The 20602-nt window shown below is 35.9% G+C and overlaps 1 protein-coding gene across 1 annotated transcript in view; it reads left to right on the top strand.

Moving 5' to 3' along the window:
* Positions 1-17925, top strand: part of LOC109067211 (heparan sulfate glucosamine 3-O-sulfotransferase 3A1-like) — a 34377-nt gene extending 16452 nt beyond the window's left edge. The window contains exon 2 of the mRNA XM_042768014.1: positions 15937-17925. Coding sequence (XP_042623948.1) covers positions 15937-16558 — 622 coding nt within the window. The 3' untranslated portion in view covers positions 16559-17925. The remainder of the gene's footprint in view (positions 1-15936) is intronic.
* Positions 17926-20602: the final 2677 nt, after the last annotated feature.

The raw sequence follows: 20602 nt of genomic DNA, 5'->3' as shown, positions 1-20602 counted from the left end.
GTTGGGTTTGGGGTGGACCTTCATGTCCACTTGTTTCTAAAAACTGTAGCCTTCCATGCAGACTCTTACAAAATCGGCTTTCTCATGAGATCAGGTTGCATGTATTCATATATGACACTCTGCACCAGGTTGTACATAACTTATTTAAATATGTGGAAATGTGTTGATCTGGAGGATGTGTAAATGGCAGTTTTTGGGTGCTCATGTACCTGTAAAAATACTTTAACACACTGACACAAATACTGATGGAGAGCTTCTTTAAACCAAAGCACTGAGACATTTAGAGCAGGCAGAGTGTTGCTTTTTGCATAATTGCCCAAAAAAATTAAAATCATGATTTCCTCCAATACACACACACACATACAACGTTTTTAATCTACTCACTTCTGCTGCCTCAAACTGTGCATAAATATCCAACTGCCTCATCTGCAATTTTCATACATTGTACTGCTCGTGATAGCTAATGTATATGCAAATCAGGCATTATATATCAGATGTTAAATCACCGAGAAAATGAATGCAGCTAATACGCATTTTATTCTCTATATTTTGGATTGTTGTTGTTTTTTTTTTTTTCTTGAGCGATGCTCATACAGTGATCCCGTCCTCATTATAATCCATTTCAATCTCTAATCGTTCTTTTGGTATGTGTGGGGCATTTGTCTTTCAAGCATGGCCTCCTCACTCAATCTCTCTCTCGCTCTCTCTCGACTCCTCAAAATTTCACACATTATCTTCCTTCAGCACTCTCCCATTATGCTAATGCATTTTGAGGAGCGATTGCATCAGTATGAAAAAATAGAGTAAAATCTCTTTGATTGATTAGGTGAGTTATAATATCGGGACGGCCCACCTCAACACCCCCATATGCCATTATGGATGACACATAGACAACTGTTCATTTATAATCATGACCATGAAGTGTGTGTAGCTTAAAGAGTCTAATATAAGAGTTATTTTGGGAATAAGCACATTAGTTATAAGACAGATAACTCAGATTGTGTATAAATACACCACAGAAAGAAGCATGATCATTCACTTAGATGTCAGTTTGCTTTAAAATGACCAGTCTTTTGTTTAACAGCACAGGCTCCGTGACTCTTAAGCTCGCCAACATTCAAAACTTAAATTCTACCATTGTTTTTCTTATTTGCAAAAGTTGCTTATTTTCCAAACAGCCCCTCTATCAAAAACCAATCTTTCCATTTTGTTCCAAGACAAAAGCAGAGTTCTCAATAGGTCTTTTGTTAAAGTCTTACAACAGCATCCTTCTGTAATCCATTCCTCATCTTCTCCTCTTCATTTAAATAACAGTGCCATACGGAAACCTAACCATAGTTGACAGCTTTTCAAAACACCCTCCGTCACACCTCCTATCAGCAAGCGAACCGTTTCTATTCAGAGGCATGGATTCATCTTCACTATAGGAAAAAGGAAGAGGTATTTCTACATGTTTCTATTCTCCAGGGACAGATATTTCTTTTTATCGGTGTTCACCACAAATTTTTCGGTTCTGTTGAATCTGGGTTCGATCCCAGCCCAACCGCTGCTCAGTTCAGGCACCATTACAAACCACAAAGCCTTTCTTCATCGTCCTGCTCATCTCTTCCTCTCTTTTTCAATCTTCCTGCATATTAAACATACTAAAAGAACTGCTGCAGATAGCTTCGTTCTTTCATTTTATCGTCACGGTCACATGTCCCACTTGATTCAGCCCCTGTTGGATGTGAACGAGCTGCACGCAGCTCCATTTCTTCCTTGGGCTATTTACTTAATGGCTAATGGAAAAAAAGGCCTCCAAAATGTAAATGGCACATTAACCCACCCCTTTTTCCCATTTTCTAGCCCTACTGCCTTTCTTCTAACTCCTCGTTCGGATAAATTACCGCGCTAAAACATTATTACGGGGCACATTACTTGTTCTGCCCAATATGTAAGAGGAAAGCAAGATGAAATCCCATCAAAAATTTAAAGCAACAGACTTCTAATCGACCTCTTGATGGCTAACACACTGCTGGTTGTTTGTTTCTGAAAATGCTATACTGAACAAGAAATCCTTGTAGAAGGAATAGAAAGTATATGTAACTATTTGCATGCTCTGAAGAAAGAACCAGTGCTTACCAGGTGTTAATGTTTCTGGTAAGCTTAGGTTTAAATTTAATTAAATTAAATTAATTATTCAGATTAAATACATTTATTCATTTTCCGTGAGCTTTATGTGAGAATCAACATGACCTGACACCGTCTTTGCAGATGATTAAATAGATATTTGAAAGAAAAGAGTAATCCTTATTCGGTATGTAAATGCATGCAACAAAGAAGACCAACTGTGATTCAGTATGCAAATATTGCCTATGCCACAGGTTAAACATTACAACATTTGGTTACAATGTACTTGAGAACTAATGATGTTATGAACCAATCAATGTCATTGATGTCCAGCGTGTATGCTTAAATAAATGTATTGAAATAAAAATATGGATTTAAATAAATGTATTTATACAAATATTTATTATATTTATAAAAAAATATATATAAATTTAAAATAAAACCTGAAAAAGGCACATTTCAAAAGACATGAAGGCAATGACACACATTTAATTTTTAGGTGAACTATTCCTCTAGAAATGTATACAGTTTACAAGAAAACTAGACAGCTCATCGAAATATCTACAAAATACCTTTGCAGGATCTACAAAATTAAGTCTTTGTTTGGGATGCATTAATGTTCAGATGGTTTAAAACAAACCCCTATAAGCAGAATGTTTAAGGAATATCAGCCTAGCGTTACCTTGCTAGCACTGTAATGAGTTTATTTGAAGCATGGGATAAAATGGCATTTTTAAACATGCTAATCTGAGCTGAGAAGTCTGTATGATGGCAGACTCTAGCAGTGCAGAGAAGAGCTGTGAGCGGACTGCTGTGATGTCTCTCGCAGCTTGGCACCATGACAGGCAGAGCAGGATGGGAGTCTTTTGTGTTAGCAGAACTCAAATTATAAGAGTCTTACGGAAAGAGAGAGAGAACTGATGAGGAACGGAGACTAAGTGAAAAACAGACTCAAGCATAATCACAGAGCTCGGGAAGAGGAGAGAGAGAGAGAGTGACAGTGAAGTGCAAGTAAGGCTGATGAAAGAGCAGAAATTAAACGAGGAAGAAATAAAGATTATAGCTTACAGTAAGAGAAGAAAAGTTTAAGACAACCAGAGAGGGACTTAGAGAGAGAGAGCAGACTTTGTGTAATCAGCTTTGCTCCTCACTCTTCTATAAAGTGCTTGATGGTTCATCCCTAAGCTTTTTTTTTTTCTTTATCATCTTCCATTTTCCCTACTTTCATCCATTCCCAAATCGCAATACTCGGCCTCTGCTTCCTTTTAGCTCGTAGTTATTGGCCTAAATAGGTCAATAAAAGTGGTGCAGACAACAAAATGTCTGTATTCTGATTTAAAAAGGAATTAAACCTCTGGCTCCTGTAGAAATACCATGACCTGATAAAGGTTACATTGAAAAAAAAATGCTTTGAAACTATTTAAATTGTTGTTATATACACTCTCAGATAAAAAAGGTATAAAAGCTGTCACTGTGGCAGTACTTTTTCAAAAGGCACACCTTTGTACCTAAAGAGTCCATATTGGTACCTTAAAGGTGTACATACTGTAGTAGTACCTAAAAGTGTACCTTTTGATAGGGTACCGCCCCAGTGACAGCTTTTGTACCTTTTTTTTCTGAGTGTAAATTTCACAAATAATTACGACGAAACAAGCATAGCACTGAATTAAACATGAAATTTTGAAGTAGAAGCACTGAAATAATATTATCTTGACTCCAAAATACTCCAATTCACACATTGATTTTACTTTTGTTAGGCTAGACATCATAATTTGCATGCTATCTATTCAAGTTTAGAATTAGCACATGTTAAATCACAGTATGTTGTCAATCAAAAGGTGATGGGGTGGTATACTATTTTTTGGTGAATTTTTGAAGTACGTGTCCATGTATGTTTTAGAAAACATCACTATTATTATTGTTTTTCTTTTTGTTGGAATTTATTTTTATTTATTTTTTTGGTTAGGTGCCAGAATATCATAGAGCTGGAGACCCATGTCTAAATACTGTATGCCTATTTCCCTACTAATATGCAAAAGCAGTATATAAAATAATTATGACTCATAAAACAAGAGTAGAAAATACCAAAATGACTTCCACTGGGATTCTTCCGATGCTTTTACATTAATGGATGCTTTAATAGGCCATTGGAGAGGGTTAATCATATTAACAAATCTGAATATGGAAGATATGTCCAGACTGTACTCCTACTACAAACATAAATACTTGTAGAATGTACTCCAAAAGTAAGTTCTTCACCAAATGCAGAACATATCTGTAAGCACACAGAAACTGAAAAAAATAAAATAAAATAAAAACACACAAACAACACTTTAACATCATACAAGTATGTTTTGCAGAGGCAAATACCATTAGTTTTAAGACCAGCCATTGTCCCTGTCCTGATTTCAGCATAGCCAGACAGGTTTTGGTGCCTTTAGAGCAGAACAATGGCTGCCTTCATACAGCTGCTGTTTGACAGGATCTCATATTGTTGGAGGACCAGGTGCTGGGAATTGAGTTGGGATTTCCCTTCTGCACGGCATTGGTGGTGTGTGAGTGTGCACCCATGTGCTGGCCCTATTTGCATTCACTCAAGTGCAGCCCCACATTATTAGTTAAATCATACTTATATCATACTTATATCATATATAATTTTATTACATCGGTTTCTCTAAAGTAGCAAACTCCAGTGATCCGGGAGTGAACTTAGATGTAAATGGTGACATCAGTCTCTATATTTCGATGGATTAAAAAATTCACATGATGAATGAGCCCCATGCACTGATTTCACAGCCACAGGGCATTGGTCATATTAGACAAGCAATGAGAGCACAATGTCTAATTTATAGCCCTGTTACTAGAGCCACATACAAAAGAGGAGAGTTTGAGTACAGAGCAGCTTGTTCATGTCATCTTCACCGAGTTTGATTTATAATGGCTCTGATGATTTTCTCTCTTTGGGAGAACGCTGCTCCGTCTCTTCTGGTCCTCCTCTCAGAATGGGGATTAGAAATGGCAAAATAACCTTTTTGCATGTTTCGTTCTTGATGTTTGGGATACAAATGAGGCGCTCTGAAGCAGGTGCTTTTTGTTACAATGGTCTTTGTACTGACACCAATTTTCTACATGGCTGCTCTTTCCTAATTGTCAACTATAGATTAAAGGAATAGTTGAATCAAAAGTAAAAATGCTGTCATCATTTACTCACCCTAGTGTCATTCCAAACCCATTTGATTTTCTTTCTTCTATGGAAAATAAAATGACAATTTTTATTGTTAAAATTACAATTACAATGGGGTCCAAAGCTTTCAAATTTCAAAAAGAACTCTAAAGCACCATAAAACTATCATATACATTTCTTTAGAAGCCATATAATAGCTCTGGGCAAGAAAATGCCAAAATTGTAGGAAACCATGTAAATGGTCATGAGCAACTCATTCTTCTGAATCAGAATTTAGAGCTGGAACTTTGCATACTGTATCTTCAGACAAAGGGGTCAAAACCCACCGGCAATGATATAAGAGTCCTCCTGAAGAACACAGAAGGGGTAAAATACAGCGCAAAACATCACAGTAGTGCCTCGAGCACAACTTGAACTAGCAGTCAACGCAGGTTTCTCACCCACAGTGTTGCAACTAATAGGAAGAACTCTGACATGTGGAGCGAATCCTCTGAGCCTCTGTTATAATAGAGAACATATGCAGGCGTACTAGAGGTCTGAAAGTCATTGAGAAGAAGCAAGTACCTGCAGATTTCACTGTAGGAGTGCCAGACTAATGATACAGTGAGCATCACCACAGCATGGCTGCCATATGTGTTGGGTTTTGATCACCTCAGCTTTAGAAGATACAGAAGAACATAATGTGTTCCCAGCATGTGCATGTGTCTCTGGTTCAGCATGGTTTTAGTGCAAGGGTAGAATAAGAAGCAGCATGTGGACATTTGTGAATATATTTTTGCTAATTAAATCAAATTTTAGTCCTGACAGCAGCACACCATTCACAGTAAAACAGTTAATATTCTATAGTGTGCATACTGTAGTATGTATGTAACTCTGTCATTTCAAAACCTCTACATTCTCAGTCATTGTTTGGAACCAGTGCTAATACTGTTAATAAAAACTAAATTGAAGCATTTAAATATAAATAAAAGCTATGTGGAAGAATTAATTAAAATAAAATAAATTTTCATAAATCCAAAAAGTAACTAAAAATTTAAACTAGCTAAAAATGGATGTTATTTTTTGATAAAAAAAAAAAAAAAAAAAAAAAAAAAAAAAAAACTTGCCTTCATTAAATATGAAAATACCACAGGACTGTTTGGAATCAGTGGTAATATTGACAAAAACTAAACAAAAACATTAAAATACAAATAAAAAGTAATATAACAAGGGGAAAATGTAATTAAAATAAAATTATGATAAATCCAAAAATTAACTAAAAGTTAAAAGTGGCAAAAATTATTGTTAATTCTAGAGTATAAACCAAAACTACACTACACTGAAAGGGCAAACTGAAAATAAAATAAAAACTGAATTCAAATCTATAACACCCCTACTTGGAACTGCGTAAAATCACTGTTGTCTCAATTATAGTGCACAAATTTAGGTTAACAGTTATTGAGCTGCATGTACAAAACAATCACTCAATCGAAGCAGTGAACCTAAGGCCTTCTGTTTTGAGCCTGAACAGACAATTTTTATAGATTTTTCCAGAGGTCGACATATTACAGTAAATCTATTACAACATGGAACTGACCTTTCAGTCCAAGATATTCTGCTCCAGCAAAATAATCCAGGGACCTTAAATGTCGGGAACTACGAGATCAGTCTGAGTCCAAGTCACTGAGCAAAAACAAAGACATTTCCACTTTAAGATATTTGTTCTGTAATTATATTTAGATATAGCTATAACAATTAATATTTTCACACTGTATGTATATATACACACACCTGGACCTCATTAATAAAGTTAAGGAGTTAAAGATCTAAAATATATCTTTAGTAAGTACTGTGAAATTAAGCAGCCATTGCTGCTGATGGAGTAATTGTTGTTTTGCAGAGGTCAAGTTTCTTTGTTATTTTTTCCCTTATGTGGTTCTTACTGAGGGATTTTTAATAGGTCTGGAGTAACAGATGTCTAACTAGCTTCCTCCTGCGGGATCGTATCCACGCCTGGCAGAAAGAACGAACCTGCTGGCACAAAATCATTGCCTCCTAACAGAGGGCTTAAATGGAAGAGGATATACTAAAGAATAGACCGTTTAAAGCTAACTAATCTCTACACAGCTCAGCAATCGAAAACACAGCCATTTTTTTCCATAAACTTCTCAGTGCTGATTCTTAATAAACATATGGTGTCCAGCAAGTGAAACTAAAATTAAATGAAATGATTTCACTTGACCAATCACTTGACGTACCTCACAGAACCAGGTTTACTAAAACAGCTGTTCCAATCACGTTTCTACACATAGATGCTGGAAGAACCAAAGTGGTACACTTGAGTATTAAGCTGATCTTCAGGTGATGCAAAGCCTCAAAAATGAGCTTGGCGTTCAGTTTTGGTGTCTGATCACTCAAGCTCTTGCTGAAAAAGAATACAGAGAATGTGTAAGACAGGGAGAAAAAGATAAGAGAGAGAGAGAGAGAGAGAGAGAGAGAGAGAAACAGGCGTTAACATCTTTAAGAGTAATCTTGTTGCTGTACGTGGTGTCTGTGACTCACTGCAACTCAGAAATAAGTGGGTCAGAAAGACATTAAAAAGTAATGCAGATGCCACGTTGAAGTGTAGTTTTAAACTTACACTAAAGCCCTTAGAATCAGCCTACAACACACAAACACATATAGATATGTACATACCCGGTCACCACTACAGCCACACTTGGATACACGTTGTATTCAAATATTAATTTTGCATCTCATTTGGCATATTGACCAGGGGTGTAGAATTGATTGTAATACTAGGTTCACTCAAGCACATTAAAACAGCAGGCATTAGTCTTTCTACTTAAAATATTTACATAGAATTCAATGTGATGCTTGTCATTTCTTTGTAATTGTTTGTGAATTATTATTACGGAATTAAAATTGTTTCAAAGTTCATACTTATATATAGAAACACACACACACACACACACACACACACACACGTTATGTTAACATATATGTAACCCTGGACCACAAAATCAGTCATAAGGGTCCATTTTGGATGTATGGTTTGTTAAGGTAGGACAATATTTGGCCGATATACAACTATTTGAAAATCTGGAATCTGAAGGTGCAAAAAAATCAAAATACTGTGAAAATCCCCTTTAAAGTTGTCCAAATGGAGATCTTAGCAATGCATATTACTAATCAAAAATTAAGTTTTAATATATTTACAGTAGGAAATTTACAAAATATCTTTTTGGAACATGATCTTAAAAGAAAATAAAAATCAATAATTTTGACCCATACAATGTATTTTTGGCTATTGCTACAAATATACCCCAGCAACTTAAGTATGGTTTTGTGGTCAAGGGTCACATATGTGTGTGTGTAAATTTTTTTTTTCTTTTGTGATAATTGCCAAAGCTTAAGACTTTGTTAAACAATCTTTTTTTAAGGCTAAATATAATTAAAAAGAATAAAAGCAACTATAGTTTTGCCACAACATTATTATTATTATTATTGTATTAAAAATTTAAATTAAATATTGTATTAAGACATTATTATAATAATTTCATTATATATTTTGAATCTCTGATTCAATTCTGTGCAAAAATATCTTAATTCTTAATCAAAAAGAATCAAATCACAGTAATTTCTTTGATTATTTTGGAAATGGAAGTGCATTGAATTGGCATACGGTTTTCCAAACAGTGCTGTATGCTCCTCATTTTGGAAAATGTAGGGTATTCCATTCATACTGTACAGCGTATACATACTATATACTACAGCAATAATAAGAGCAGTATGTTAGAATGCTATCCCGAAAATAACCCCTCTCACACACACACACACACTTCAACAGTTCTTCAGTGGTACACACTCACACTAATGCGTGAACTGCTTCTCTAGTAACTCGTCTGTTTCTGCGATGGCAGCGGGGTGGGGGATCAAGACTATAAATCCACAAATGTCTTCAGCCACACTCAGCTCATTTCAAGCATTCACTTTTCAATCCACAGCCCAGTTTAGCTGCCAAGAGGATCAGAGAAGCAGTCAGGGTTTTCCCTCAAAGCAAATGCAACATTAAAGTTTCCCATCTCGTAACGGAAGGCTATAAAAAGGGGAAGACAAGGTTCTGCATATCTGTGTGTGTGTGTGTTTGTTTGTGTGTGTGGATTTTAACTGGTGGAATGTAAAAGCATGTTCATCCTCTGATGGCACAGAGTGTGTTTTCTCTGCCTTTCATTCCAGCCCATCTTTTTTCTACAGTTAGAGAGGGTGAATTATTCACAAGAAGGTTGCCACAGAGATACTGCTTATTTTTCCTCTCTTACACAATAAACTTGGGAGTTACTCGAGGCACAGAGAGACAGACTGAGAGAGCAACAGAGGAAGCTGTGCTGTGCTTAAAATGTTGCTGATATATTTATAAGAGCAGACTGTAAAACTAACTCTATAAAAATTGTACTAAATTGCACAAAGGCAGTTACTAAAGGAAAAAAAATAAGAAATGGAAAAAACACCTGCAACACACAATAACAGCCTACCACACTTGCTGTCGAAAGATTTATTTGTTTGAAATAAGGTTGAATAAACAACATTCAACAGTATTTTTTTGTAGATATACTAAGTGAATTTCCGGCTTCCCCATCATTCTTGTTATAGTGAAAGTGGAGTGGCTCACAGTGAAAAACTTTCTATCAGCGTACATTTTCCCCTGCACTGGCCCAGTTTGACTGTGGTTTGAATAAAGTACAGTGTGTGTGTGTGTGTGTGTGTGTGTGTGTGTGTGTGTGTGTGTGTGTGTGTGTGTGTGTGTGTGTGTGTGTGTGTGTGTGTGTGTGTCAGGTCTGGAAACTTTGCTTGAATGCCTAAATTAGATTTTACTGGATTATGGCAGGAGTTTAAATCACTGACTGAATTAATACCATAAGGTACCAGTGAAAACCTTTGTACCTTTGTGTGTGTATATTCTATTACAACTATTTGTAAAATTTAATGTATTTATTTAAAGAATATATTTATATAAACCACATTTTAAAAGTAAAACAAAATATGCTTTTTAAATTGTTTTATTAAAAAATATATAGTGTAAACATTTAATGATTATTATTATTTATTATAAAATATTTAGTTTTATTATTACTTATGCATTTTATTATTTATTTTAGTATTTTTCAATACTGATTAACTTTAATTTGTTAAATCATTTGTTAAATGATACCTAATTTTAATTTGTTAAAAAATATATTTTTATTAAAATATTTTTATTTAAATAATCATTATTTCGAAATAAATATTTTATATATATATATATATATATATATATATATATATATATATATATATATATATATATATATATATATTATATTATATTGAAAATAAATATTTTATATTATTAATATATTTTAAATAATAGTGACATGGACCCTGATGCGAAGTGGTCTTGTATCACTCTTACAATAATACAGAAACGTACATTATTTCAAATATTAGAAAACTACTTAGCAAATAGGCTGATATGAACTATTGATTTAATTACAATTATTTTAGCATGTGAAATGACTGTAGAAACTAGTATGGCTATGTAGGAGTTTATATACAATATTATATACAAATATTTCGACCAATCAGAATCAAGTATTCCAGAGACCTGTGTAATGGTAATGACACAATGACTTCTGTCACTCTAATACAATCTGTATTGCTTCAACAGTTTGTTTTCACAGCAAAATGCACATACTCTCTTTATTAGATGTCATTCTTGAGTGTAGGACAAGATATTTGTTGAAAAGTGAGGTGAGAAACACTACAATAGTTGTCTACAAAAGACAATCTATTCTGGCACTAAACTGCGCAGATGACTAATAACAAAAGCTCACACACAAACACACATCACACGCAATAACAGCTTTGCTGTGGCCTTTCTCAACAGCCAGAGCCTTCTTGATGGTTGAGTGATCTCAGAGTGGAAACAACAGCACTCACCTGCTCTGCTGTCCATCAACAGTGATTAGCTCTCACATAACCGTCAGAGGCTGCAACCTCCACACCGCTTCAGGACAGGTGAACCATCGCAGCTACGTAAAGTACCGGCTGACAGGGTCACAAAGGCAGACAGTTGTAGTTAATTCAAGTTATTTCAAAACACACAGACTGCACAGACTGTGGCGGTCGTTGTAAATCACAGACACACTCTTTTGACCTCCAGTGGAGTTCAGCTGTGAGAAAAACAGAAAGAAGGAGAGAAAGAGACTGTCTGGTCAAAGGCTAGAAATACTGAGCCAATTAGATGACAATTATCTGCTCTGGTTGCCAGCATGGAGTGGTGGGAGATATTTATGGGTGTTTTACCTCTCTACAGGGAGACATGAATCTACAGCGGTGTTGCCCCTGTACCCTTGTGCTTTTTTGTGATTACTTCCCGTTTGACTCGCCGTGCCCCCTGTCTGTCCCTCTACCACCACACGTGTGCTACAGCAGGAAGACGTAAATCTGGTCTGATATGAACAGAGATGCTTGGCAGCAGTTTATTTGCATTAAACACAAATGGAGCAGAATGCTTTAAGAAAAGGTTGAAAGAATTTGTGTAATCTGCCATAGTGACTTCTTCAAAAGATTTTTTAAGCTATTTCAGTCTACATTTTTCATGCAACCTTTAATATATGATTATGAAAATTCTGGGCATGAATTTCACATCAAGATCCAACATATACATTATTTGCTTTGCTTAAAGTTATAATTCACAAAAAAAAAAAAAATATATCTGTCATAATTTACTCACCCTCACGTTGTCCAATCTGGTATTAACTTTCTTTCTTTTTTTCTGTGGCGCACAATATTCAGTGTTATTTTGGTATCATTGTGACACTATTATAGTTTTTATTAATATTTTAAATATTTATATATATATATATATATATATATTTTTTTTTTTGTAATTTTTTGTTGTTTTTCTCTTTTTATATATATATATATATATTATTTATATTAATTGTATTTCAGTTTTAGCTATTTTAGGACATCAAGTTAAACCAAATTAAAATGAGAAGAAACTTATGCTGGTTTGAAGTAAATGATAACAGATTTTTGGGGTGAAACTGTCCCTTTATAGTACGTTGTATGAAAATGAAACAAAGCGTTTGGCTGATATTCTTCAGTTGGATCGCTATGTGTCAGACCCTTCAATGAACCGGATGTGTTTAATGGCTGAGGCTTTCTGTCTGTATTAAATGACTTAATGTATATACAGGGAGTCATATTCTTACAGCGTGAAGAAGACATCAAACACTGCTCTGAAAGGACTGTAAATCATTTGTGCTCGGAGGCAAAGCTACTTCAAGTGTTACATCATTTGCGCCACCAATAACCATCTGTTAGAGAAAGCCTCACTTTCCCTTGCCAGAGAATGGAGGAAAATATTCTTACAACAGCACCCTCCCTTTTATACTGTCCCTCGGAGAATGGTAAAGCTGTGAAAGCTGTCCGTCATATGTTCTCTTTTCTCTTTCACTCTGTCTTCCTAGATCTCCCTTTTCCCTCTCTCTCTCGCTGATTTCATTTGCACACAAGAGTTTGTTTAACTTTTTTTTTAACAGAAAGAAGATTTATCTTGACTGCTGGTCTGTTACAAACAGTCTCATCTCAAAAGAAGATTTCATACTTAAAGGGTTAGTGCACCCTAAAAGGAATATTTTGTCATCATTTATTAACCTGGAATACATGCAAGGAGAAGGTTGGCAGTCTTAGGGGCCATTCACACAGAATGCGGTTTTTATTCCAATGTGCTACTTTTCCATTGTTTTTCTACTGTATGTAAACACACACTAGACGGACATGTATGACCATTGTGCTCGCGTCTTTTGCAGCATCTCACACAAGAGCCCCTCATTTTGGAGATGCCGTGTAAAGTTAAAAGAATTTCCACTTTTACACGCAGCGACGCTCATCAATTTAAGTTCCAAAACAGTGGACCAGTCAGAAGACCCCAGAGGCAGAGTAAGCATTGCAAGCTTTTGTTAAGAGTAGCTAGTTGGCAATGCAACTGTTTTATTTGACGCCAGCATGGTGAAGGAGGCACTGTTATTTCCATTATTGCATCACATCTCAAAAGTGTGTCTTGAGACCTTTGTGTTCTGCGCTGCACTTTTTAAAAAAACATTCCTAAGCTCTGTCTTGCATTTTTTAGTTGCAAAGACGTGTTCTGTGTGAGCGGCCCCTTGTTCTTTTCTATATAACGAAAGAATGAAACAGAAACATATAGGTACTGTTGACTTAGAGACAAAAATAAAGTAAAATAAAAAGTCAGCAGTAAAGAAGTACATATATACCACATAACTTTAATAAAAAATATGCACTTCATTATACTTGTTATACTTTCATTAGTAAATACTGCAAAGTTTAAATACTAATGAAATATATAAACATCTGCGTGTAATGTTTTTGCCTGTAATTTTGCTACCTGGACTTTCCTTTGGAAAACAAAGCACAACTATTTTGCCTTAGCAACAAGAAGATGTAACTTATTAAATATGAATGCAATCTTTAGCGTAAGCTCATGTCAGTTTTATAAAAGAGGCAATGTTGTGAATTTTAACATGGACTAAGGTTGTCCCAGATTGCCCTACAACCTCACAGGTTAATTAATTGTGTTTAATTCTTTAGAACACCCCATGAATTATATATATTTGAACTTTTTTTTTATAATGTACTATAACTTCATGGCATATTTAACAACATTTAGTAGTAAATTTCTGTAGTACATTAAACATGTCAAACAGAATATGCACATGCATGCTATAATTAAAGAGATGAATAAACAAATGCACTGATTTCACATTAACATGCAAAAAATATAATGCAATTTTAATGTTTAATGTAAACTAAAATGAATTCTCAATTCTCAAAAAAAAAAAAAGAAAAGAAAAAAAAAAACAGTCTGATGGTTAAAACTCCTGGCTGATGACCTCTGCTAATTAAAAAATCAGCGTTGTTGCATGAGCAAGACACTTTACCCCAGGTTACTTTTGGGGGGTTGATCCTGTTAAAAGCATACTGAAAGTCACTTAAAACATCAGCTAAACAAGTAATTAGTATGCAAAAGTTTTGCTGTGTGTCACATCACCAGTTTAATTTGTGCTCCAGAAACTACTTCCGTCTGTTGGAGTGCTGCAAACCCGACTCAATCAGCAACCTGTGGTGTTCACTTGAGCGAAACGGCCCAGCTGCGCAGCACATAAACACTCACTGCAACATGCTGGAAAGTCGCTGGGCTCTTGTTTTTATCAGGAGGCATGAATTTGTGGTGGCATGTGACATGAAGTACAATTGGCAATGAAAAATAAGGGCCTTTTTCAGAGCGACCTGAAGGGCTTTCTACAGCCACTGACCCCCGGCCCACTAATGCCATTACGGCCCATAAACTGCCATCAGGGTTGAGGGAGGCCATTTTGTAAGGGCCTAAACCCCCCAGTGGAGTGAGATAAATAATTTAGGGCTACATTCTGCACTTGGGCTGAATTTGAAGCAAACAGGCCTTATGAGGCTCTCAATGGTGGACTGGAGAGCTGTAAATCATTAATCCACTGCTTTTATCCTCTTTGGTTCAGGTCAGTGTCCTGAAGGCACTAGAGAGCAGTGGGAAGAGAGAGTGAGAGCGGCATGGACAAACAGATTAGACTCTTTTCTTCCTCTTCTAGATACAACAGAGCTAGAATGCAAAACACATGAGAAAAAGAAAAAAAAAAAATCACATGAAAATTTTTTACAAATGCCCCACAGGCTTATAATGGAAACAAAATGATGGCTATTTTTCTTAATGGAGGACTATCTTGAAAGCCAGCATGAGTAGTAACTTATTTCTGTGTTTTTGTCAGATACACTGTCTTTTTGCAGCTTTGCTCAATAATTTGTCTTGTCAGTAACTCTGCTACAAAAGAAACCTCTATTATAGGAGAGAGGGTCTAGGGTCGTGTGATGTTGGGGTCAGAGCTTGATGGTCTAATGGAGACTCAATTGGCACTAAGAGCCTCTGAGAAAGCATTCATCCTCTCAGAAATTAACAACAATGAGGTCAACTATGAGAACAACTCTTAGTGTTGGATGCTGGTTTGGAGCGAGAGCAAAAAGCTTTAGATACAGTTTACTGACATACTGATATACTGTTTTTACTATATTATTGATCAAATAAATATAGTTTTGGTGAGCATAAAAGATTTATTTCAAATACTTTAAAAAAAAGAAGAAAGAAATCTTACTAACCCCAAACTTGTAAACAAATATATATGTACACAGTGTTTGGAATAATGTGCTCACCAAGGATGCATTTATTTGATAATAAATACAGCAGAAAAAGTTTTGTTCAGGATTATTTGATTTACATTTATGCATTTAGTTGGTGCTTTTTCCCAAGCAGCTTACAAAGAGGAACAAAAGCAATTTGTCAGAAGCCAACAATATTTGTAATATATACTGTAATGCCAGGTTTATTTGAATATTTGAAAACTACTTTAGGAATTTATTATTTCATGAAGAGAAAGTTTAAAAGAACAGCATTTATTTGAAACAGAAATCTTTTTTAACATCATAAATGTCTTCACTTCATGAACTGTAGCTCCAGCAAATGACTGCAGCTGAAATCATATCAACTCTTCTTTCTCATTCTCTCTTCATAGGGACCTGATGCCTAAGACTCTGGAGGGCCAGATCACCATGGAGAAAACACCAAGCTACTTTGTGACCCACGAGGCTCCAGCCCGGATCTACGCCACATCCCGCGACACCAAGCTGATTGTGGTGGTCCGGGACCCCGTCACAAGAGCCATCTCTGACTACACTCAGACACTGTCCAAGAAGCCTGACATTCCTACTTTTGAGAGCCTGACGTTCAAAAACAGGACTACAGAGTTGATCGACACCTCGTGGAGCGCCATTCAGATCGGCATCTACGCCAAACACCTGGACAACTGGCTGCAGTTCTTCCCCATGAGCCAGATCCTGTTCGTGAGCGGAGAGCGGCTGATCAGTGACCCGGCTGGAGAGCTGGGCCGCGTGCAGGACTTCTTGGGGCTCAAGAGGATCATCACAGACAAACACTTCTACTTCAACCAGACCAAGGGCTTCCCTTGTCTGAAAAAGGCAGAGGGCAGCAGCAAGCCCCATTGCCTGGGTAAAACCAAAGGGCGGACCCATCCAAACATTGACCCTGAGGTTGTGCAGAGACTTAGAGACTTCTACAAGCCTTTCAACATGAAGTTCTACCAGATGACAGGCAGGCAATTTGGATGGGATGACTGATAGCAGACAGTGAAATAGACCATGAATTTGGAAACAAGGGAGAAACAACTATACTGTGACCTCACCAGCAAAAAAAAAAAAAAAAAAAAACTATAATAACCCCCAAGGTGGTTCAATCTGGTTGTGGAAAATTATAGTAAAATCCACATCCAACTCAAATTAGGTACGGAACAGCTATCAAAAACAGGAGTAAATGTCCTCATATTGCTATTACTGTTCCATATTCTATTTAACTTCAGATTCAAAAATGACATTTTGACCACTTACATCAGGCAAAAAAATACAGACAAAAAAAGCTTTATACACTGCCTTTCATGAATAGTACTCTTTTTTTTACCAGTCAGACTTTAGCCATTTTTGTCATTTAAACAGCCATATACCGTACCATAAGAGGACCTAGAAGAGACACCTAAAAGCTAAAGAGATCCACTCTAGAACTATGCATTTGGACGCTGAACTGTGAATTATCCACTGTGTCTGGAGTTGGAGATCAGATTAGTTATTTTGCCATATTTAATGTAGAAAGCCTAGCTGCTTATATACCTTTATCAAATATTTTGAAGAAAATATTAAATTTATTTAAAAAATATGTACATATATACTGTACAGTTTAACTATTTTGAATAGTCTTCACTAAACACCTCCCTTCACTTTTCTGCACGTGGAAGGTTGGTGACTGCATTTGTACTTTGAATCTTTTAACATAATGCCTTTTTTTAAATGTTTCATGGGAGCTGAAATTTAAATGTGCATATTTAAATGTTTACCGTCCTGTTCACTGAGAGCAATGTTATCTCAAAAAATGCTTCTTATATTAATGGATCAATGACAATAATAGGATGGCCAAAGTAGTAAAAATGCAGAACATTGTGCAATTTTTCCCCCAGGTTTGGGTTTTTAGTTTTACAGAGCAAACAAATGAAAGGAAGCTTTTAAGAGTCCATTTAAAGTGTGTCTGTGGTGTGTGTGTGTGTGTGTGTGTGTGTGTGTGTGTGTGTGTGTGTGTGTGTGTGTGTGTGTGTGAGAGAGAGAGAGCTAGTATGAGAAATAACTGTGACAAAGCAGCAGTTCCTCTAAAAGCCATTCAATCAGTGTTTCTCCATTTAAAGGTGATTTGAGTAATTGTTCAATGTTAAAATGTTTTAAAATCCCATATTTAAATGAGCCATCAATAGATTGATTTTTGCTCATAATGTTTAAAGCGTGTGAACCTGTTTGGAAACTTAAAAGCAAGCATTATTATTTTGCATTACACACATCACCTTTAGGTTCAGAGTGAGTGAATTCATTTTTTCTTTGCAATATTATCAGTCACATTATGCTTTTATATTCTGTTTGTTTAATTTGAATAATGGATTTTATAAAGCACATTTTTAATAAAAAATGTTTTTAAAAAGAACAATTCTCAGACTGATTGTATTTGCATTTAAGTAATAGTTCACCCAAAAAAGAAAAATTGCTGAAAATGTACCCACCCAAGATATAGGTGAGTTTGTTTCTTCACAGGAGCAGATTTGGGGAAATTTAGCATTATATCCCTTGCTCACCAGTGAATCCTCTGTGAGGTGATCTTTTGAACTTTAATTCTAACGGCACCCATTCACTGCAGAGGATCCATTGGTGAGCAAATGATGTAATGCTATATTTCAAATCTGTTTGAATGAAAAAGCAAACTCATCTACATTTTGGATGGCCTGAGGGTGAGTACATTTTCAACAAATTATCATTTTTGGATTAACTATTCTTTCAATAAGAAATTACATACAGAGCGTTTTAGCCTAGAATTATCATACTCAATTCTTAGTTAATGCTACATGAATCAAATTATGAAAAATAATCAAAATGCAGAGTGATTTATGGCTGCAGAAAGGCTCAAGACCTTGGCAGCAGACAGCAGCCCTCATCCTCTGCTGGATGCAGTCCTATCTGTCCTGCTCCATCCAGCCTCATTGTCTCAGCTTATCTCTGTCTCTCGTCCACGCCAGGATGCTCCAAGGCCCCGAAAAGATGCTCCTCATTGTGGGTTTATTATTTTCTGGATTGTGTATAAGCCTGTCGGGAGTTTGCGTTTCTAATTTGGCTGGTTAACGACCGTTTGTTGAGCACCACTGGAAACAGAAACAGCAAGACATGGACAAAATGGATATTTGGATGGTCCACGTGCACTGGCAACTGCAGAAACCTCTTGAGGAGGAATTGGACTTTTTAACCCAACCTTTATCTTTCTCTCTCTCTCAATTTATCAGTTGCAAATGTCTCCCCGATTTAAAGCTCTTGACAGACACCAGCTCTCCAACGATCCCTTGTTCCTAGCTTTTGTTTGTTTTCATTTTGCCTCCGTGCTCCCTTGAGTCCCGTCAAGCCACTCTGTGTGTTTGTTTAAAAACAGACTCTGCAGTCAGGCTGGAATCTGACAGTATTCATTATGAACTTAAACAGTGTGTTAACCTGACTCGCATCAAAACTAAATTCTACAGGTTGGGTTTCTTATAGACTATTCCAGCTGTTCAGCTCAACCACATCACAATCCTAATCAAATATATAAAGCAGTTGAATTTAAGGATTGAGAACTTTCTAATGAGCCCACAAGCTCTTAAACACATGCAGTAATCCATACGTCAAAAATCATCATACATCAGTGTACAGTAAATCTACAATGCTTTGCATGATGTAAAATATTCTCAAATAACTTAATGATTTGCAAATAATATTACATTTAATTAGTGGATATTATTAGAATTAATTCAGCCTGAAGTGATTCACATTTAGACTCCAAATCTTTCCACATTTAATTGGAATATGCCACACAAATATGCCACACAACTTTAAAAATCTGAAAAGATTTTAAGATTTTAAGAAATCATATACTTGACAACTTAGTAAATGGTTACAGAGAAAAACTGGACATCATGCACTAAATGACTGAGGATTACACACTACCACACTTTCAACTCCTTCCAAACATAACAAACTCATGCAAAAATATGCGCTTCTGTTTTCTAAAACAGGCTCAAAATATTAAACATTTCTAAAATCCTCCAGCTGGATGGAATCATAGTCTGAATCTAAAAAAATCAGATTCTGATCCCATCATACAGTACGTAATTTTTGGCTGAATCTATTAACTATAAATGACAGAAATTCGCAGACTGGCTTGAAAAATGAGGCAAAAATCTGGGCAAAGGATGTTTATTCCAGCCTTTATCCTGCTATTAGTCAGACTTTAAATGCTAAACATTCTAACAACGATGTCATATTTGAACTTAATTTTGACTTTTTCCTATTTCTACTTGCATATTGTATTTTGATTAGTGTATTTTGATTATTCTCTGAAACACCTTTGGTGTATTTTGATTATTCTCTGAAACACCTTTGGAGACGGCTTATGGTAGAGAAATGAACATTCACTTCACGGGCAACAGCTCTGGTGGACATTCCTGCAGTCAGCATGCCAACTGCATGACATCTGTGGGATTGTGCTGTGTGATAAAACTGCACATTTTAGAGTGGCCTTTTATTGTGGCCAGCCTAAGGCACACCTGTGCAATAATCATGCTGTCTAATCAGCATCTTGATATGCCACACCTGTGAGGTGGATTGATTATCTCATCAAAGGAGAAGTGCTCACTAACACAGATTTAGACAGATTTGTGAACAATATTTGAGAGAAATAGGCCTTTTGTGTACATAGAAAAGGTCTTAGATCTTTGAGTTCAGCTCATGAAAAATGGGGGCAAAAACAAAAGTGTTGCGTTTATAATTTTGTGCAGTGTATGTGTTCATATCCCAAGTGTTGTAATGGGACAGTCTCCTGCTCTCAGATAGGCTATTTTGTCCATTTTCTTTATTTACAGACTTGCACTTGAAAAGAACTCATTCTGTTAACAGCATATATCCAGTCATAGTGACATCTGTTCATAAAATACCTCTTAATCAGATCTTGAAAAAAAAAAAAAAAAAAAAATGGTCTGTTTCATGACAGCGACAAATGAGTCTATTAAATGCAGATTTTGATATGTTTACTCAGGACGTTTGGCCTTGAGC

This window comes from Cyprinus carpio, chromosome A12, assembly GCF_018340385.1.
Source record: "Cyprinus carpio isolate SPL01 chromosome A12, ASM1834038v1, whole genome shotgun sequence".
NCBI lineage: Eukaryota > Metazoa > Chordata > Actinopteri > Cypriniformes > Cyprinidae > Cyprinus > Cyprinus carpio.
The sequence above is the reverse complement of the archived record's forward strand: the minus strand, read 5'-3'. Positions and strand labels throughout refer to the sequence as shown.